At 32.9% G+C, this 23,143-nt stretch overlaps 1 protein-coding gene across 1 annotated transcript; it reads right to left on the bottom strand.

The window, feature by feature from the left end:
• Positions 1-6,908: 6,908 nt before the first annotated feature.
• On the bottom strand, positions 6,909-16,469 carry LOC127712264 (heat shock 70 kDa protein 12B-like). Its single transcript, XM_052218626.1, has 5 exons — positions 16,279-16,469; positions 15,087-15,450; positions 12,584-12,811; positions 10,778-10,934; positions 6,909-9,951 (listed from the first exon to the last, which is right to left on the bottom strand). Exons 2-5 carry the CDS (start codon positions 15,438-15,440, stop codon positions 8,915-8,917), a joined length of 1,776 nt encoding a protein of 591 aa, XP_052074586.1. The 5' UTR covers positions 15,441-15,450; positions 16,279-16,469; the 3' UTR covers positions 6,909-8,914.
• Between the last annotated feature and the right edge of the window lie 6,674 nt (positions 16,470-23,143).

Here is a 23,143-nt window from a genome sequence, read left to right as displayed (position 1 = left end):
ACTTATTTTGGGAGGGGGCCAAAAACGCCCCTTAACATACCTTGTTCCTTTGGGTTCCAGGAACACAAGGAGTCGACGCTTTCGCTTTCGAATGGTCCGAAGAAATCAACTGGATTGTGACCCCAATTGGGTTAGTTTACTGAGTACTAAATCTCATCTTTACTTGTCGAGCAAAAGGTGTATTGGTAGTTTCCTAAGAAGAAGTCTGATCTGTTTTGATCTAAGGTTTGGAACAACAAGGAAGATAAATTTTACGCATTTATTACAGATTTTGTAGAATTCGCTCGTCCAAAACATTTCTTTTTATCAGGTTCAGCCAAAGACAGTGTTTTCGCTCAATCCCCATTCATCAGTAACGTCCTTGATTTTAAACTTGATTGATCATCCTAGGAGGTCACATTCTTTTGTACGGTTCATTGTACATTTTTACTATCGGGTGTAAACCTATTACTATGAGGTCAATAACCGTATCCCAATAGGTAACTATTACGGAATGTGCAATAGTTTACATGTGTATACATTATTTGTTATAGAGATCATTGATAAACGGAGATGCACCCTGTTTAGTTTATAATTAGAAGCATTTCGTTCAGTTTAAGAATAAAAATTGCACCTTGTGCGGTTTAAGAATACAAAATTCACTATGTGCGGTTTAAGAATAAAAAATGCACCTTGTGCGGTTTAACAATAAAATATGCACGTTATGCGGTTTAATAATAAAAAAAAATCACCTTGTGCAGTTGTTAGACAAAGATGCACCTTGTACGGTTATTGGATAAAGACGCACCTTGTGCAGTTGTTAGATAAAGATGCACTTTGTCCGATTTTTATAACTTCTAATTTAGGTAAATTGGTTGCGCTTAGTTTCATTCGAATTAACAATTTACCGGATGTTACAAAAACATTTTCAATTTTGTGAGAAGCAGTTGAGTAATATCTACAAAAAAAGTATAATGTGTATTAAAAAAAAATCAAAGAGTGGTGTATTACATATAAAGTTTATCCGTTACCCGCAAGTGGATTATACGTTGCAGTTTATATATTAGTGGCCTTGTACAACATTCCTTATCTGAATTAGTTTTATTAGCTCATTTGTATAGCGTAAAGTGGTATCATGATTTCAGTTTAATGTATAATCCGTGTGAAGACAAGCTTATTCAGATGATGATTGAAGGAGCGAAGAGAATTCATAGTAAACCAATAGTGAAGAAAGGACAAATTACAGCAGATCATTTATAGAAGATACTAGACAAAATTGGTACTGATCGTTCTCATTTACCGAATGTTAGAATTTGTGCAAGGATGTTAGTTGGTTATACCGGATTTTTACGCCACAGTGAGAATCCAAATTTAAGATGTCTAATATAAAACTGTTTGACACTTATGTTTCTTTGAATATTGAATATGGGAAAACAGATGTATATAGAAGGGAAAATAATGTTATAATATCTAGAATAAATTTGTCTTCATAGTTTGCGCAGCGGTGGTGCCAGTGCCGCTGAAAGAAATGGTGTTTCTGATCGTTTAAATAAGGAACATGGAAGGTGGCGTACCGATTTTGTTAAAGACGGTTATATTAAGGATTCTGTTAAAAAGCAATTAACAGTTTCGTCAAATCTTGGTATATAACGAGTTGTAATATTTACTTCTTTTTTATGTTATCATTTCGCTCAAGTGTAGTGTACTCTTTACTGTTCTCTTTGTCTCGAGGTTATAGTGAATAGCACACCTATTTTTGATCTTCGTTCTTTTTTAAGGCCATAGAATATAATTACGTTATATTCGGACGAATGTAGTACGGTAGAATATAAATAAAAGTTCGTTGTCCGTTCATGAATATGCATGACATGTGACCATTTGTTTGCACTTAAAACCCGTGCGGTCATCTTGCTGACCATCGACTTTCGCTATAGCCTAAAGAAGAGACACGCTTATTCATGGATAGTTTAATGTGCATTTTTGTTTGTAATTATGATTACTATTGTAATAATGTGTTGATTATATACAAGATATATAATTAAATGTTATGGCGAGTAGCACACCTACATTAGATCTTTGTTCTTTGTAAAGGCCACAAAATATATATTTATAATTACTTCATTTTCGGACGAACGTAATGAGGGAGAATATAACTGCAAATATCAAATTTAATTAACTTGCAAAGTTTTTGGAAAAGATATGATGAAAGTGAGTATAACATAAAGAAACTCTGACTTTGCTACATTACAATAAACAAATTTGTTTGCATTAATTGTCCACTTTGAAAAACAACAATTGCAGCCTGCACAACTTTCTTAAACATCAACTCGACCAATCCTATCAGTTTCTATAAAATCAAAAATTCCTCAGAGGATTTTTAGCGCGTTTATTCAACAAGAGAGTCGCCCTTGAGCAGCTGAGTACAACTATGAAATATATCTCACCAAAAAAGCAACAACAACAAAAAAACATATCTAACCAGAACTTAAACTTATCCGTTCCGTTATTGGTTAAATCCATTCACATTCGTATAAGATAACATGCTATTGTAATGTAACAGCATACAGATTGCAGAATGCATTTGAACTTAGAGATACCGACTTCTGAAACTTGATTTCCAGAAGGACATTTTGACAAAAATAATCCAGTTTTATATGTAGGCCAATATTTGTAGTCCCAAAAATATAGGTTCAATTATCTCCATTATCTAGCAATTCTGCACTCACCAATACAGGTCTCATTTGGCAAACGAAAGATTCCTCCAGGTGTATAGTAAAAATGACCACCGGTTGCACATAAACGATCAAACATGACTGTTATTTTAATTCTGAAAAACATGTCATTTTTAATTCATGTTCCCATGTTACACAATACATGAAGTTTATTTTAATCTATAGCATTGTGAATACTACACAAAACCCTCCTCAACTAAATTTGTAAAAGTTATTCTTATGTTATACTGTTACACCACTGTTTGGGAATGTTTGGCGTCAGCTATAACATGTTTTACCAGGCCATATAATGTATGGAGCCTTTAATTTGGTAGTTGTTGTTTGTTGATGAATATCATATTTGTTTTTCATTTATTGTTTTGTACAGAAATCAGGCTGTTAGTTTTCTCGTTTGAATTTGTTTCACATTTGTCATTTCGGGGTCCTTTATATATTACTATGCGGTATGTATTTTGTTCCTTGTTGAAGGCCGTACGGTTGCCGTATCGTTGTGTGTTGGAAAAAAGACAATAAAAAGTTAAATCATCAAGAATGATCAAATATCTGTCTAAATTTTCCAGTTTGACTAAATCGTAAAAAACTTGATCCTGAACTGAAGATTTTTTATCAGCACTATATGAAAGATAGTCTAAAGAGAGATAACTCTAGTCTTACTTGTCCACTGCAAAAACATTATAATAAAAAGAAAAAGATTAACAAAAATCTTGAAAAAGGCCATTGTGATTTGGTGTTTGAAGGCGTATGCGATGATTTAAAAAATCAAAAATGTATTTACGATAACGATTTGGTTTTTGGGTCGTCAAAATTAAATTTTGATAGTTGACGTTTTCAGGTATACTAATAAGAAATCCAGAAAAAGATGTAAAGATTTCGACTGATCAGACTTTGCTGTTGAAACAAACAAGAATTTATTGATACAATGGTGAGCCTTTTTAATATTTTGTACATTTTTTAAAATTTATAGCATGCCCTGCTTCGTTGAAACCCGATTTTTTGTTTATTCAATTTTTAAGTAGACCATTCAAATCAGTTAACGCTATTAAGAATTATTCAAGTGGTGTTAGGACAATGCATTTATTCATTTCAATGAATTTTCTGTTAAATTATTGTTATTATTCATGATGATCTGATACATTGTACTATATAGTGTTTATTCTCAATTGCATTTTTCTTAATCGCGCGCAAATCGAATTTAGTACCTTATTCTAGAAATTCATTTGATAAAAGTTAACGAGAAATAAGATTATTATTGAAGATGGTGTAGTGATAGTTAGGTTTAACTGGTCGAAAACTATACAGATGGGTAACCGTATTTTAAAGATATTTTAAGTAGAATATACTACATCGGTACTTTATTCGATTAGAGCGTATACGAATATGTGTAGATTATTGCCAGCAGATGAAGACAGCCCAGCCTTTTAATGTTCTAGTAGACACACTTTAGTTCCAGTCACATATACAGATTTTCAAAAGTATCTTAAGTATTTTATTTTAAGATTAGGTGGGAATCCACGGTTGTTTTCTAAATATATAAACATTCTTTGGATCTTCAGTCAGAGATTTACAAGAAAGTAGCTGCATTTGTTTCTTGAATCTCTTCAGGCTTACACAAAAGAACCCAAATATGTGGGTCTGTTTTTTCTTTCTGAATTTTGTTCTTGTTTGACTGGTTATTTTTATAGAATATTCAGCAGAAAATAAAAGTATTATGTATCATCTTGTTTTTCATACGGAACCAGATATAACTGCCTAATATATAGTTGTTTACTTCTTCGTCATTTGGTCTCTGGTGAAGATGTTTATTATGGGTAGCCATACCACATCTTCTTATTTTTATATCAACTATATTTAACAACTACTTTCATTTTCAGCGTGATGGATATACTTAGTACATTGCATCTTTAATGAAAATAAATCAGTTTTTAATCAATAGATATAAATAGATGTGGTATGAGTGCCAATGAGACAACTCTCCATCAAGTTCAGATTGATGTCCTTTGCTTGCTATGTCATTACCAACTAACAACAAAATTCTTTGCTGAAATGCGATTGATTCTTTTTCATCTCCATGACTACAATAATAAAACAACTTGTAAATTAATGCGAAACGTGTCGGTGAAACTTTATAATACTGTTCATTTTCTTGTCCAGATAATAATATACGTTTGAACAGTAGTCAAATGATATAACATAGGAAATAAAAACGGGGAATGTGTCATACAGAAACAACCCGATCAAAGAGCAGAAAACAGCCCAAGGCCACCAATGGGCCTTCAACACAGCGAGAAAATCCCGCACCTGGAGGCGGGCACCAGCAGGCCCATAAACAATAATGTATACTAGTCCAGCGAAATGGACGTCACACTCTACCCCGGAGCATGCAAATGAACCAAATTAAAAAAAAAAAAAAAAAAAAAAAAAAACATGACGTATATATTTTATACCAACAGATCATTGCCTTTCTTCATCTTTTATGGGATGTTCTCTTATCAGTCGATTGCGATTAAGGTGAAAGATATGCGACCTCAGAACCCAATTCAATCATGACGTCTCCATGTGCCTGCCCTTAGCCAGTAACCTCGTTATTTAAAGTCAATTAATTTGGTTTTTTTTTTTAGATAAATTTGAAAAACGGTTCATTGATGGTAGATACAGTTTGTGTTAGATTTATTGATAATTTTAACTACAATACTGACGAATTAGAGCTTGACATAATTGTATAATATTAGCTGAAGTTTATATGATTCTTATCATATATGTCGCTGGATTGCTGTCTCATTGACCAATACCAAACATCTCCGGATCGCTAGAATTTATCAGAACATTATTAGGGGGACAAATGAGTCGACATAAATTCATTTCACACGAAAGACTACTTAGACAACATTAATATCGATATTTTGCATTGACCCGAGCATATTTTTATTGCTGTTTTTTGTTTTAATTTATCCCAAAACCAAGGTGTTGGCATTTTTGCTAATGACAAAAGACGCGCAACCATTTAAAAGCTTCTCATAAACATAAATAATGGTTTCTTGTGAAATAAAATGGCAAGTTAAAATGACGGATGTCACATGTGGAACATAATCTGCTTACCCTTCCAGAGAACATGAAATCACCCCGGCGTTAAGTAGGGTTCATGTTGTTTATTTATATTTTTCTTTTTTATGTTGTGTTTTTCATGTTTCTTTTGGGGGATTTTTTTTTTTTTGCCATGGTATTGTCAGTTTGATATCGACTGATGCGTTTGTATATCTGTTCCGGACCATATGAGTATTTGGACCGCACGCGTATGGTCATGACCATATAGGTATACTCATATGGTCAGACAATATGAGTATATACTCGTTTGGTTATTAGTGGACCGGACTATATGAGTATTTATACCATATAGGTATTTTTCTAATCAAACTTCCTTAACAGACACAGCTCGTTCTCTGAACCAAAATCGGCGCAAGCTATTAACTGAAATCCTTCATCTTTGTTACATATTGTCTGAATATTGGTATATTTGTTGTCTTGCTTTCGCTATCTAGAGTAAATTTTTAGCACCTTTATCCTGTCGACAGATTCGTCCGTACGGGTGTTTGGTGCAAAGACATTATTTTTTCCCGGCGTTTAGATTAGATTTTATTATTTTTATTTTCTAACTTCCACTCATTTTCACTTAAGGACTGATGTGTTCATACTCTTTTTCGTGCGATCTTACAATAACAGTGTTTTCTATATTAGAATAGAGGGACAAAACGTATAAACAACTGTAATTGTAAATCGTATAAAGAGGAGCATGATCAAATTGAATAACTGAAAATAATTTGAAAGATTAAGAAATCTTGCTTTACAAACTGAAACACCAAACATAAAGAAAATAGAGGGTTCAATGCTCCAACTGCCATTGACCTCATGCTTAACAGTTCATTTAGACTGTTACAAATACAAAATTAATAGTCAAGACCTACAGAAATTTCAATAAATATGATTTATAATTTTAAATGTATCTAAAAGAGCACACATTTTGAAGAAAAAGAATAAAAATAAGAATTTTATTAGTTTAAAATCCAAACAATAGGATTGTTACTAAATAAACAAAAACAAAAAGACATATAATTAACAAAACGATAGACAGAAGACAATAGCATTGAAAAAAATATAGATTATTAATATTCATAATAATACTATTTTGACAACATGCCTCCTCTTTAAAATTATCATTTCAAATATCTTGATTATATATTACATTAAAATGTTAGTCACCAATCACACACAGTTCATATATTGACATTATAGTTGTTTCTCTCATTATACATTTCACTTATACTGTTAACAATGATAATTTATATATCACATTCTTCACAAGAAAATATAAAATCAAATTTGTTTTCCTTACTCATTGAATTAAAACAGGGGACAATATTACAAATTTCATTAAACATTTTGATCCTCGGTTTATTAAGTTCTGTACATGTTATGATAAAATGGAATTCATCTTCCACCTCTTTATGGCATAAAGGACATATTCTATTTTATAAGGCTGTTTTATTGTATCGACCGCGTTCAATAGCCAGCATACTATTACTTATTCTTATTTTGGCATATTTTTTTGTAACATTTTTATCTAAATTTAATAGAAAGTACTTTAAAAATTTCAAGTTCATACTTTACTTTGAATTTTCTGTAGGTTCTTAGTTTATTCAAGGATTTGTATAGAGATCTTTGGTTTATTTCCATTTATTGAATTATAATCATTTAAGAGACAATTTTTCCAAAATATTATGTGATTTTCATTGAGCTTCTTCGTGGGGGCTAAACGTAATTTTTTTTTAGAAAAGGTACATTGATTTACCAAAACATTAGTGAAATTCAATTTAGATAGTAGCATTTTAATTTTTGAAGCAAATCCATCATTTAACTGCTTGTAAACTTTATAAACATTATACAATAAAGACTCTTTTTCATTTGAATTTAAAATATGTAACCAAAATCCTACAGAAGACTTAAGGGCCTGTATACCAATAGGGTACACTCCCAATTCAGCTAATACAGCGATATTACTAGCTTCCTTTGAATTAACGTTAAGTTATATTTTCGCAAATTTGATCTGGAGTTTTACTGATTCCATTGATAAGTATTGAGATTGTAAAGTTTTGTTGTACTTCACAATATTTAGTGACCATATCTCACTACAATACAGTACTATTGGGCTGACACAAGAGTTAAAAAGTTTCATATGGGAAAAAACATCCATCTTATCTGAGTAAAGGATTTTTTTAATACAAAACAATGCCTTTGAAGCCTTTTTTACAGAGGAGATTTACAACATTAGTGAAAATTCCTCATGGCTTGAATAGTATACCTAAATATTTGTATTCTGTGCAACATTCAATTAATTCATTATTCAAATTTGTCTTTACCACTTTTATCAAATATAATTGCTTTTGTCTTGTCAAGATTGACAGTCAAGTTCCATTTTTTACAATAAGTGTTTAACTTGTTTAGACAATTTAGTAAACCATTAAGATTCAGATATTAATACTAAGTCATTAGCATATAAAAGACTAGACAATTTTACGTCATGTAATGTTACAGGATCACACGAATTACCAAACATGGAGGTTAAATCATTTATATAACAATAATGTGTTTATAGTACACATATGCCCCACTCGCACTATTATTTTCTATGTTCAGTGGACCAAAACTCTAATTTGGTAATAAAATTAGAAAGATCATAACATAGGAAACATGTGTACTAAGTTTTAAGTTGATTGGACTTCAACTTCATCAAAAACTACCTTGACCAAAAACTTTAACCTGAATCGGGACAGACGGACGAACGGACGGACAAACGAACGGACGCACAGACAGAAAAACATAATGCCCATAAATGGGCATAAAAAAAAATAAGGTAGGGCTTAGACTACGGCCTTGTTTTACTCCAACTGTGGAAGGAAACATCTCAGTAATGCCTTCAGGGACTTCTTTACATATTTTTTAAAATATTGAAAAATGGTCCCTTTATGTTATATTCAGCAAGTTTGTGTAGCAGGGTCTCTCTATTTATAGTGTCAAAAGCTTTTTTAAAATCAATAAAACATGCATACATTATTTTGGTTGATTTAAAAGCTTTTTTGAAGAGTAATAATATCACTCAATGTCTATAGTTCATACAGAACGTATATTCGTAATAAAAGAGTTTGGTAGTTTTACAAGGAATCAAATGTCTCACTGACTATGTTATTTGTTCCTTCTTCTACTGCTGTGACAACAATCTCGGTGCCTTGAAAACTTATCCGTACATTTATTGGTCTATTTTTTCCTTTCTGTGTGTCTGGGATTCTTAAAAGGAGGGAACCTAATCGTGTGACGCTGTCACCATATGTATATAGAGGATTGTAATCTGAAGAAACGTAGATGTCAATTGTTGCCTCTGTATCAGACCCACGTGTTGGTAAAAATGTACTTTCAAAAGACTTATTTCCTAATAATATAGTTTCCCCCTTTTTCACTATCGTTTGAAAACTGTCCGTGCACATTGCTCTATCGTTGTAATATCCTAGTAATCGTTCTGGATGTTTCATTGGATCAAATGGGATGTTGCACGCTATACCGTACGTTCTAGCACAAACTCTTTCGGGGATTATTTCAGGAGTATGACCATATATGACTGCCCCTTTCACCACAGATAAAACAGCTTCATGTGGTCGCAATACATTCAATGATGGGAAACTGGATTTGATTTTTTCATATAGCAATGCAGAATCCGAGAAACCACCAACCATGAGTATTGTCTTCAATCCGTCTAATTCAGATTTCCCAAGCAATTCTTTTACATGATCAGCAGTTGCATTAAGAGGCTTCTCGAAAAGATCTTTCATTTTCTGTATTGGAAAATCAAGCTTATCTCTTACTTTTTTTACACCTAACGCCAAATCAAATTCCACGCCTGTTTTAGTTTTGTATTCGTCAAACAAATCACGTGGGAACTGAATTCTCATTTTATCGTCATTATTTTCGCCAATATTTTTCTTTTTGCCCTCAAATCTTCTCATAAATTCAAGACAATCGTGCATAAAGGACTTTTCAAAACCACGCCAGACATCCTCTCCAAAAATTTCTTCAACTAGATTTTGAAACTGTTTATCAACTTCCGTTCCTCCCCATGGTCCTCCAGTTGGTGGAAATAATTCAACAAGTTTGTTTCCCTCTTGTATTTTATAAGCTGTAATGTCGACCGTACCTCCTACAAAAAGATATTACCACACTCTCCTTAAATTGATACTTAAAATGTAAAGATTAACATTAAATATTGTATTATTTGTTGTACGTTTTAAAAATATTTTACATGACATTAGCATTTTGCTTTTTCGGGAATAACACAAGTAAATTTATACTGTCAAGAGCACTTCTCAACTTAAAGTATTCCTAAAACACTTTAAACAAATCTAGGGTACAATGACACAAACAAATTGTTATTAAGGTAAACATATTTCATTAATAAAGGTGTCAGATATATTTATAAAACAAAACACAAGAAATCAGGAAAAACAACAAATGGTCAGTGTCAGGTGACGCTTTCCCTGTCGACGCACGCGATCTCGCACCGTTTGGAGTTCCCTCCGGATTTGATTTGACCTTGATTCTTATGTTCTTAATACTCTTATGAGATTTTAACATCGGTAAACTACTGTTGCCTCTAAATAATTTCCCCGTAGTTTTTCTCGGTTTATATAACAATAATTTAATTTTGGATGTAACACGTCTTCTGATTGGCTGAAAGTGTTTTGTCTATCAGATCATAGACATAATTTTGTCATGTGACCGTGACGTCATCAACGTTTTTATCATGATTTACTCTTTTTTAGAGTTATTCAGTGTACACCACATTTTGGATGTTATTTCTTCATAGACAGAACAAATATTACAGTCATTATTATGCTCCACAGATTATTGATATTACACTGTAGTAGTTTTAACATCTTCTGATATGAATGATCAAGTTATTTATCAAGAATATCTGCCGCTTGATATTTCTGGACTATCTTATGATTTTAAAAACAACATTATACCTCCACAATCTAAAACTAAGAATGATTCTCCTGTATCAAATGATGACATGACTGTATCTTCTCCATCTTGTTTCTTCTGTACCATTATATCCCTACAATAAATAGCTGCTGCTTCAGGTTCATAGGCTAAGGATAAATGACTATCATCAATTCCAGCCTGTAAAAGAGTGATGTATACCACACAATGTACAAGTCACGAAAGTATCTCTGTAATGTGATTCTAAAATAGTTTTGTTATACACACATAAACTTTAACGATACTACAATTTGTCGATACTTTTATTGTGGCATTGGATACGGTCATGTTTTTTTCTGACTGTAAATGACGTCTTTAAACTAAATGCATTGGATGTTGGATGTGCACTGATTGCTATTTTAGTCTTAGATACATGATTTCTTTATTAGTTGTTTTTGGCATTGAAATAGCTGTCAGTAACAGGTGGGTCTCATTGGGGTCTAAGCGTGACCCGGGATTGCTGAGTTTTTGTAAGCGTGACACGTGAAAGTCAAATAATTGTGCCGTGAAAACGGGAAATGAAGTCTAGCGGGACATGGGAAATTACAAAAAAATGAGAATTGCTTACGTACATAGTGTAAGCGGGATACGGGAATCTGACAAAACAGTAAGCGGTATCCGGGATCAGAACCCCCCCCCCCCCCCCCCCCCAATGAGACCCCCTAACAGCGAGTACTCTCAGATCTGTACTTAGTGATCTTATTGTTGTTAGTGATAAGCGATGGATAAATACCCTGCCACGTCAGGTCTGTGTTTTCGTTTGGTTGTTCTGCTTTGTATCGATCTGATGAGTTAAGCCTTTTTCAACTGATTTTATAGTGTGTTCTTATGTTGTGCTGTTTCATCATTGACCCAGGTTAGGGCAGGGTTGAGCACTCACAAACATGTCTAGCCACGCCACATTCTTTATGTGCCTGTCCCAAGTCAGAAGCCTGTATTTCAGCGGTTGTCGTTGGTTTATGTCTGTCATATTTGTTTTTCGTAAATTGTTTTGTTATAAATTTGGCCATTGGTGTTCTCAATTGCATTGTTTCATATTTTTTATACCCGACTATACGGTATGGATTTTCTCATTGATGAAGGTCGTGCGGTTGTCTATAATTGCTTACATCCACTTCATTTGAACTTTGGTGGATAGTTGTCTCATTGGCAATCATACCTCATCTCCTTATTTTTATACCAATACATGTTTGTTTGTACTCAAACAGACAAAGCATCATGGTGACTACGTAGGTCAGCAACATCGGTAGAGTCAACCAAAAGCCAGCTTATTTAGAAGAAATTTGTTTACCACTCAACCATAAGCTACACGCAGAAACATATTTTCCCTTGATTTTTATTATGGTTGTATAGAATTTAGATAAGCGGATGTTTTGTTTTTTTATATATATACATATTTTGGCAAAATTATGAGATGATTTGGTTATTTTCAGTCTACAGGTTTTTAAAACTTTGCATGTTTTAACCTGCATAAAGGTTACTGACCGGAAACCTTGAAAGAAGCAAATACATACACTTCAACCAATAATAAAAGTACATATTCCAGTCTTCAAAACAAAAATAAATGGTACCTGTTAAAATGATTTATCATTTATCTTATTGCATAGAAATTTACTTGACAAAGCTTGATCTTACAATGCATCTTTAACAACATGAATGACATTTTCCATATTTTGCACACAAAAAAACATAGGTTAATATCTTGTACGTTTCGGCATATACAATATGACAAGAAGGCTGGCAAAATAGTTCATATTTCATAGATAGGACCAAATGTATGAGATATTTACCTGATTGGCTGCCAGTCTCATAAACTGTTTCGCCTGATCCGACCAGATAGCTGGCACAGTAACAACCCAATGAATATCTTTCATCTCAATAAAATTAACCTTTTCTTCTAACGTTTTTAGGAAGTCCTTTTTCAGGAACTTCAGACATTCTGAAACTACCATCAGCGATGATAATTTGTTCCCGTTGACATCTTTAAGCTTTTGCTTTTTAGAAATTTTTCCTGTCGCCTGTAATGCATATTTTTTATAAATATAAATACAAGATAATTAGATTTTTTATAAGTTCATGTATGAAAACAAAAGATGTCTGGCCTGTATTACCGATTAAGACTGATTAATAAAGCAAAAGTTGAAAAGGAAGAAGTTGTTGTTTATAAAGCCCTAAAATGCAGATACAATCAATGTTAGCTCATTCATCCTTTACATAACCTTATTCTTAAAGGATAACAATTTAACACCGTTGTTAAATCTTCGAATATTGTGTTTATCGGTACTAACATTGATTTTGTTTTAGATAAATTATAATATAACTAAACTTTTATATTTCGATTATGGTCTTACATGGTCCGTGTAAATTTGGGTCCATTCGTTTTTTCGTTTTGAGAAAGCAAAAACGAAAAACAAAAAATGAAAGTGTTTTCTAAAAACAATAGTGATTTTTTTTATTATGACACAAAGCGAAAAACGACTTATGGGATCAATTTCTACTTTCAGTTCTTAAAAAGAGAACAATATTTGCATTTTTTGTTTCATAGTCATCAAATTGAACAATTTCAAAGTGGCTCGTTGTATTGATGTCGAAGGCAATATAAATATTGAATGCAATGACACCTTCAGTCTTTTGCAAAAGTACATTTTCAAAAACATTTCTCCTGCTTTTTACATCACACAATAAATCATACCGGTTAATGTAGACAAAATAGACCACCTGGCTAGTGAATTGAAAAATGGTGAATAATGAAACAAAGACTTTCAAACTTTCTTGTTAAGAAATAGAAAAAAAATAAAAACAATAATATCCCCCAAGGTTATGAATGCTTTTAAGAAATAGCTATACATGTATTAGTGAAACAATTTGACGGTTGTCTGTCATATTTGTACAGGTCTGTGTGTTTTACATTGCACCAGACTTCTGCATTTTTTTTATATTTCTATTGGCAAAAATACTTATATGAATATCATAAACTAAGCTTGATATAAAAAAGAAGATGTGGTATGATTACCAATGAGCCAACTCTTCACTAGAGACCAAATGACACAGAAATTAACAGCTATAGGTCACCGTACGGCCTTCAACAATGAGCAAAGCCCATACCGCATAATCAGCTATTAAAGGCCCCGAAATCACAAATGTTACACAATTCAAACAAGAAAACTAAGGCCTAATTAATGTACAAAAAAAAATGAACGAAAAACAAATATGTAATACAACAACAAACAACAACCACTGAATTACAGGCTCCTGACTTGGGACAGGCACATACATACAGAATGTGGCGGGGTTAAACATGTTAGCGGGATCACAACCCTCCCCTAACCTGGTACAGTGGTGTAACAGTACAACATAAGAACGAACTATAAAAATCAGTTGAAAAAGGCTTAACTCATCAGATGGATACAAATAGAAATAAATTTAACAAAATACAGAGTGAACGTGGCCGGGTACTTGTCCATCCATAAAAACAAAAAGACGCTAAGTACAGATCTGAGAGTACTCACAGTTACTGACAGCTAATTCAAAGCCAAAAACAACTAATAATAAAAAGCATTGCATCTAAGACTAATGTGTTCACAGTAACATTTAAAAAATGTCAAGTAAGGTATATATAGTTGTAATTTTCTTTTCTATAAATAAATCATTTGAAAAACCTTCAAATCTATATTAAGAAACCTAGGTTCTCTTGAATTGGAGTATATCCATGTAACTTAAAGTATACTTGTTGTTTATTTGTCTATAAGTCGGAACCTTGGCTTCAAGTAGGAATACATTCTCTGCAAAATATAGTTTTTTTAATGAACTTATCTTCTTTAAGGTAATTGTTTAATGCTACAATATTTAATTGGTCGCTTTGCATTTCTGTATTTTATACATAATATTTAGTTAAAACCTATGCTTTTGACTTGAAGATATTTACTTCATGTAGGCCATTTCGAATACAATATGAACTTGCGAGATGAATAAACTTAAAAATGAATTCGAAATTAGCAAGTATATCCAGTCAAAAACACGTCCTTACGTCATTATCTATCAGACCAGACATCTCTATGTTCATAGAGATTACCATAACGCAGTCAGTAAAATTTTGAAGACATGGTAAACAAGAGTCTTTGGTTTAAACACGCATGCTATGATTTTTATTATGTAGGTGCGCTATCGACACGACAAGCGACGCAGAGTTATTTACCCCAAAAGTGAAAACTAAGCCGTAGTAAAGATTTGTCAAATATTACTCTTCGTATAAATGTGTTTATGTCTATAAAACCATATTCTCTTAAACCTTACTAAGTTTCTGTGTTGATTTCCAGACTGGCTCGTTTCATCATTGAAAAGAGCCATTTTAAATCTCTTAAAATATTTCCATCCAGTAGCCTCATTGTCATCAACCAGTTCTGCATATTTACTTTCTGCTTCATATCCAAAGCTGTGAAACTTGTCGTCGGGAGTGAATAAAACTACTGTAGGTGTCTTATCTGTTGCTTGGCCTTCTCCTGTTTTCCAGCCACCTTTTGTTTTAATGTTAGTATGATTATCTTTAAATTCTTGACGTACTGAATAGGCCCATCCGGAATACGTGGTTCCAAAGTCGATGGCAACTACTATCAATGCGTTTTCTTTTGAATGTTTCCCTTTCTCCATATCATACGTTCTGCAAAAAAAAAAAAAATGAAACAAAATGAGCAGATGCATAAAAGAACGCTTTATATAGAAATCACAGATGTTGCAATATATATTTATATATCGTCGTGTGAATCTTGACGAGACAGCAAAACAACAATAGAAAAAATCAAGCAACAAAGGTCATTGAGGCAACGTTTCTCCTTCAACATTATACAGACATTTGCTTGTTTTTTTTAAATTGGTGTTGACAAATTTATCTTAATTTTTAAGTTCCCAGAGGTGGTATTTGATATATTAATTGAAAAAAATCGAACCTTTTATCATTAGGTTACATTAACCTTTTATGGAAATGGGGAATGTGTCAAAGAGAAAAACAATCCGACCAAAGAGCAGAAAACAGCCCAAGGCCAACTATCGATCTTCAACACAGCGAGAAAATCCCGCACCCGGAGCCGGGCTTCAGCTGGCCCATAAAAGAATACACTTACAGGTATACCGATACACACAAGCATGTATACCGACACAAACAATCATGTATATCGACACACACACAATCATATTTCTAAATAATGGAACTATTCTACTTTCACCTAGTTTTTACGATGTCTAATGGGTTTTTGCTTGAAATTCACTCTCTTTTGACAAAATAGCCTGTTAAAATCAAACATGATAACTTCCAAATTAAATCTTCTGAATATTGTGTATATAAAATTTAGAGATGTGGTATGACTGCCAAGGAGACAACTTTCCACCAAAGTTCAAAAGAAGTGGATTTAAGCAATTATTGGCAACCTTACGTCCTTCAACAATGAGAAAGACCAAACCGTATATCTGTTTAAACTATCAAAGTCCTTACCTTTCATTCAGTACGTGATCTTGTTGTTACATGTATTGTCATAGAGCGCATTCCAGTAAGTGATATATTTATAGACTTCATTGAAATAAAGATGTCGAACATACAAACAGATCTTTTGATTTGATATGGCGCCGATGTGAGTGTGTCATTCCGCGAAAAGTTGTGACGGCTTCCAATTATTACTTTAAACTTGTGTTTGGTTCGATTCTAATAACCTGATGATGTCACCTATATTTAGACATGTTAGAGATACCATTACATTTAAATGTCTTCATGGGTACATGGTATACATAATTATTGAACCATGTTATAGTTTAATTTTGTTAAGACTTTATATAGTTTAAAATATCAGTCAATCAAAGCAACAAAAGAAAACTTTGTGGATGTAAATACATGTAATTTCTTAGTAGAACTTGATGTGAAAAGATTTAAATATAAAAAAGATGCTGAAGTAATTTTAAAACATTGAGTTAAAAGCCGATCCTTCATGGCATTTTTTGAGTTTATCTTCTGTAATTATATCCAATACCAACTTCATAGTTTTCTTGAACTAAATAAAGGGTTACAAACTAAAACTGAGGGAAACACATTAAATATAAGAGGAGAACTACGACACAACAGAAACACAACATTAAAATGTAACACACACAGAAACGAACTATAGTATAACAATGGCCATTTTCCTGACTTGTCACAGGACATTTTAAGAAAAAAAATGGTGGGTTGAACCTGGTTTTGTGGCTAGCCAAACCTCCCGCTTTTATGGCAATGTTAAATATAACATTAAAATGACAACATTACATGACAGGACTACAATATAAATAAATGGGAGAACATATAGGACAGAGAAACATACGAATAATAGCTAACAAAAGGTACCAGGTTTAAAATTAAATACGGAAGACACACGTTTCGTCCACACAAGACTAACCAGTGACGCTCAGGTCAAAAAAGTTCGAAAGCCAAAACAAGTACAAAGTTGAAGAGCATTGAGGACCAAAAGTTCCAAAAAGTTGTGCCAAATACGGCAAAGGTTATATGTCTGAGATAAGAAAATCCTTAGTATTTAGAATAATTCATACTTTTGTAAACAGTAAATTTATAAACAAATGACTATGTAATAGATATACATGACAACACCGAAGTGGTGACTAACTACAGAATAAAAACGGATACACAAAACAACATAAAACAGCACATAAAAATTCACAGCCGAGTTAGCCAAAGAGATCAACGCAAAAAAAAGGTGACGTCACATTTGAATTTCTGAAATAGTACTAATAGAGTCCCTTATCTGGACAGTGTATAATTTGCAATTTTTTTTCATATATAGATATAGGAAGATGTGGTATGAGTGCCAATGAGACAACTCTCAATCCAAGTTACAATTTATAAAAGTAAACCATTATAGGTCAAGGTACGGCCTTCAACACCGAGCATTGGCTCACACCAAACAGCAAGCTATAAAGGGCCCCCAAAAATTACTAGTGTAAAACCATTCAAACGGAAAAACCAACGGTCTAATCTATATAAAAACGAGAAACGAGAAACACGTATGAACTACATAAACAGACGACAACTACTGAACATCAGATTCCTGACTTAGGAAAGGTGCAAACATTTGCAGCGGGATTAAACGTTTTAATGGAACCAAACCTTCTCCCTTTTCTGAAACAATAGTATAACATCACAACATAGAAAAACACACTATAAAATATCAATTGGAAGGCTTAACTCAATCAAAAAACGTAAATTAACACACAATGAATGAAAAAAAATGACCTGTGACACCTGAATGCAAATACACAGTGAATAAAAAATTACAAGGGATAAATAATTAAAGTCAAAAGTAAATAAACAGGTTTAAACAAAGTTAAAGTATGATATCATTGTGAAATTTCAAACAATTTGTAGAAAATCATCACTTTTGAAGAAACCTGCGTCATATTATACACAGGTAAATGAAAATAATTTTGTTGTTAAGCATACTTCTTCTTCTGTGTGTATAAAATACCTACCAAATTTATTTCTTTATATTTTATGCAAAAAAAAAAATAGTAAGAAGGGGGATGAAATTACATGTAAAAAAACATTTGGGGCATGACTTTTTAGGTAAAAGAAGTGATTTGGTCCAGTTTGAAAAGGTAAAAAAAATAGTATATGTCTGAAGCTGTCAAACTGAATTACAGACCCCATTAACATAAAATTGTCTATATCTTGAGTTAGATAGACTTTGATATAATTTTGATATAATTTGTCACAAAAGTAGTACACTGTAAAAATCTTTATAAGATAGAGCAGGTGCGATTTTTTTAATTTGCGGTTTTTCGTTTAAAAGAAATGCACTACGAAATAACTGTGTTCTCGGACCACATTGATCATTAAAGAGGTTTTCAGTCTTTTGATACTGAATCAAGGGATTTAAGTCAAAACCTATGACATACAATCACAATGTATTTTAAAATGAATACATCCCAGATACAGTACTTTGATTAACACCTCGGATCATTCTCGGGTTTATGGTGGGCTTCGTGTCTTTAGTTTTCTATGACTGTAGCTTGTCGTTTGATCGTTTTTCGTTTTTTTCTCAAGACATTGTTAGATTATTTTCGACTAATGAGTTTGACTGTCCCTTTTGGTATCTTTCGCCTCTCTCCTTTCATACTAGTTAGAAAAGAAATGTAGCATCGTGGATTTTCTAAATGTTTTTATATTTATTTATGTAAATTGTATATATAATGCAACAAAGTTATGAATGGTTTATCATTGTTTCTTTCTTTTATTTGTTCAGTCAGTACTTTGTTTATATTACATGTAGCGAGTATTCGTCATCAGTATTCGTAAGTATATCTTAGTTTTAATTAATAAATGAAACTAAACTAATATGATTCAGATATAGATTCCATATTTTAGTATAGTCTCACCACATACAATTACATATATTTACACAATAAAATATAGGTACATAAAACAGATAACACGACACATTACATTAACATTGTATGTACTTATCTTAAAAGATTTGTGAGAGACTGTACACATACAATATGACAGTGGAAGTAAACAATGTCAAATAAAGTAGATGTAATAAAATTTGACAAAAAAATTAAGATGAAAAGTATGATTGTTTTGTATATTACTGAAGAAATCACATACAATGTAAGTCCGTTTTTCATAACTCATCATTCCATTTCATTAAGGAAAAATTGTGACTAAAATTTTCCTTGTTCAATGACTGCTGTAAAATTTCAAAAAAATCGGCTAAAAGGAAATTGTTACTTGTTACAACTGAACATAATCATGCTGCATACAAAACATAATTATTCCCTACAGTAGAAACCAAGAAAAAGTTTGACAAAATGTTCCTTGTACAATGAGTGCTGTAAAATTTCAAACTATCGGTTAACAGGAATTGACATGGCAGCGGATGTAAAAATTGCTTACTCGCTACGACTCAACATTATAAAGCTGCAGACCAATTATTAAATCATTACCTCCTACATTGTACAGTAGCCAATAATAGTTTGACGAAAATTTGCCTAGTACAATAAGTGTTGTAAAATTGCATACCTTTCATCGGCAAACAGGAAGTGACTAGACGATGGATGCTAAAAATGCTTACTTGCTAAACATTATTAACTCTGTTTTATGTAGTAATCCACCCATACAAGTCATTATAACACATTAAGATATAACACTGTTACATTGTTATGTTTGTAGTGTATATAGATATAGACAGGAGTCCATGCATAAAACATTATTTTCATTTCCAAGCACTGGTCCGATGCCGCTACTGGTCGACAGTGCTTTGCCAAAATCATGATTTAAAGAATACATTTTATAAATTCTGCGGTAATACATTTTGGAATCACTCCTATAAGGTGTCGTCTGACTGTTTTGATGTAAATAGACAGCAGGTAAATCTCAAAATCTTCAACGTTTCTGCCCCAGTCAGATTTTTTCAATTTATAGCGGTTTTTAAAATAACAGACAAAACTTGCATCTTACCCCTATGTTCTATTTTTAGCCATGTCAGCCATCTTGGTTGACGGGCGTGGTCATTTTCTAAAGAAGATACCCCTATAATGATTGTGGCCAAGTTTGATTAAATTTGTCACAGTTGTTTCAGAGGGGATGATTTTTGTAAAAGTTGACGGACGACGGACACCAAGTGATGAGAAAAGCTCACTCGGCCTTTCGGTCAGGTGAGCTAAAGAAGTAGTTCAAAATCCTTCAGGAAAATAAAACTTATGTGGTTTTTATCTTATCGAAATTTTTTTTTACCAATAAATGAATAACTCAAATTATTTATTATGTCATATTTTATTATATAAAATGACTGAATAATAGCCACAATAAATCTTACGGGGCGATGGATCATAAAACTATGATACAGTACACTACAAAATATAATATATAACAAGTCTAAAAGGGTACAACATCACCAAAAAATAATTAAATCATGAACAAATTTTAGATATTTTTGATAACTTATATCTTTCATCAGTAAGATGTAAAATGAATCTTATTTTGACATGTGGTAGTCAAACTGAAATAAAAATCTTGAATGCTATACAAATTATCAATAATCATAACGCTGGTAATTTTTTTTCAATATTGATGGGAGGAGGAATACATTTCTTTAAACTGTAAGAGTCCAAAACGGAAGCCTGAGTTACTAGAAACAAGTGATGGTAGGGAAAATGAGTGACACATTCTAGGTTTTTTTCATTTATGCCCTCTGGGGAAACTGTCCTAAGCTTTCTTATCCAAAACCTTTCCCGAGCAAGTCTGTTGGCCCTTGACCAATCCTTGTTGTGGTATATGATAGTGATTGTAAGGTTTTTGAGATGAGCTTGGGCGTGCCCAGGTGATCTCAAATGACGACTTACGGGGAGGTCGGGCTTGCAGGTGTGGTCACTTCGATGACCATTCATGCGTTTGTTGAATGGCTGTTCTCTCTCGCCAACATAATGCATGCCCCATCGACACTGAAGAAGGTATACAACATTCTGTGTTTTGCAAGTTACATTGCAAAATATAGTTTACATAGACCCGGTGGAGTGGCAAGTAAATGTTTGAGTATTCAGTATTTGTTGGCAAGTCAGACATCGTCTGTTACCACTCGACTTGCACAATTCTGCAGTTGAACAGCTTTTATTAGAGGAGACATCAGCTCTCACAAATGAGTCTTTCAGACTTGCTGGTCTCCGAAAAGCTACGACAGGAGGTTTGGGAAACATCTTGGATAATTTAGGGTGCTTGGCAATAGTTTGCCAATTGGTATTGATCAAACGTGAAAGGTTAGTAAAGACGGGATTGTATGTTAAAACAAATGGAACTATTTTGCTGCGCCTTTTCTGTTTGTATTGTAATAGGTCATTGCGGCTGTTATTGTTAGCACGTGAAAATCCCTTATCTATGTCCCATTTCTTATAACCTCGTTTGGTAAAAAATCTGCGAAGTTCCTGTAACCGTTTAGTGACAGCCTCCTCAGAGGAGCAAATCCGCTTTACTCAGCGCTTGACTATAGGGGATACTTTTTGTACAGTGTTTGGGGTGACAGCTTTGGGGAGAAAGGTACAGATGTTTATCTGTAGGTTTACAGTAGAGGTCTGTTGATATGACACCGTCCTTTATAGATGTAGTTGTGTCTAAGAAAGATATTTTAGAGTCGTTGGATAAAAACCGCAAATTTTTATACGTGTGCATGCAAAACAAATTTCTTGGTAGAGGGGTCTAAATACAGCACAAACAACATTTTTCAAAAGACCAACAAAGTGAAAAAGTATATTTTAACAAAACTCATTTGACTAGCAGGTCGAACAACTGATGTTCTTAAACCCTGCTGACTGCCATTGGCGATTGCCAAATAAACGGATCACCAGATGTAACAAAATGGATCTTATCATTAATTTATTACCAAACAGAAAACAATAAACTTGCGGAAAAGATGGTACACCGCAAACATGAGGTGCAAACATTTGTACACCATATCCGGATTTCGACAATTAATGTCTCTTCAGTGATGTTAGGAATCGAAACGGTATTTGGAAAGCCATATAATTTACTTCAATTTAGGATAGACTCTTGAATTTTGAAAGAGTCGAATTAAGATGAACGAATCATATAAACCCAAATGCAAATATCATACAAGGCCAAACGAAAAAATATAAACAAGTCTAAATTGAAAACAACGTTCAAACCTATATGATTGCGTTAGATATATATATATTCAAGACATGACAGTTAAAAACAAAACTCCTCTACTGGTATTGTTTTGCCTCGCATTTACGATAAACGCCACAGAAAACGCTACGCACTACAAACTATATCATGTATATACATATAGATTCTACCACTGCATCAAGTGTAATACGATATTTATCCACTCGAGACAGTTAAATTTTCAAATTTAAAACGCGAGGCTCGCCGAGCGTTTTAAATATTTAAAATTTAACTGTCGATAGTGGATAAATATCGTATAACACGAGATTAGGTGGTGGAATCTGTTTCTCTAATGATTTTCAAACAATATGCAGGCAAACTTATTCCGTCTTTTCGAATGATCTGTAAAAAGATGTGTTCTTTCTTTGTGACGTCATCTTATTTTCTCTAATTCTTCGTCAATTTATCCCTTTCTGCACCCATTGTATAAAAAAAATTTAATCAACGTGTGGTTCGTTTGATCTCAGTTCTTCATTGGTTAAAATCCGATTATGACGTCGAATTTACTTGCTTTTCTTTGAATTTCCTATTCTGACGGCATGAAAAAAGGCGACCATGCATGATGACGTCACATAGAAAGAACACATCTTTTTACAGATCATTCGAAAAGACGGAATAAGTTTGCCTGCATATTGTT

Source organism: Mytilus californianus, unplaced genomic scaffold (genome assembly GCF_021869535.1).
Source record: "Mytilus californianus isolate M0D057914Y unplaced genomic scaffold, xbMytCali1.0.p SCAF_8, whole genome shotgun sequence".
Taxonomy (NCBI): domain Eukaryota; kingdom Metazoa; phylum Mollusca; class Bivalvia; order Mytilida; family Mytilidae; genus Mytilus; species Mytilus californianus.
Note: the sequence above shows the minus strand (reverse complement) of the source record. Positions and strands in the feature narration are given on the sequence as shown.

Bases quoted from the DNA above. Each gene is read 5' to 3' on its own strand.
- LOC127712264 (XM_052218626.1), bottom strand. From the start codon at position 15,440: ATGGAGAAAGGGAAACATTCAAAAGAAAACGCATTGATAGTAGTTGCC. The intron at 12,812-15,086 runs GTAAGGTTTAAG...TATGCATTACAG, and splicing joins GAAATCAACACAGAAACTTA to GCGACAGGAAAAATTTCTAA. The intron at 10,935-12,583 runs GTAAATATCTCA...ACTCTTTTACAG, and splicing joins TGAGACTGGCAGCCAATCAG to GCTGGAATTGATGATAGTCA.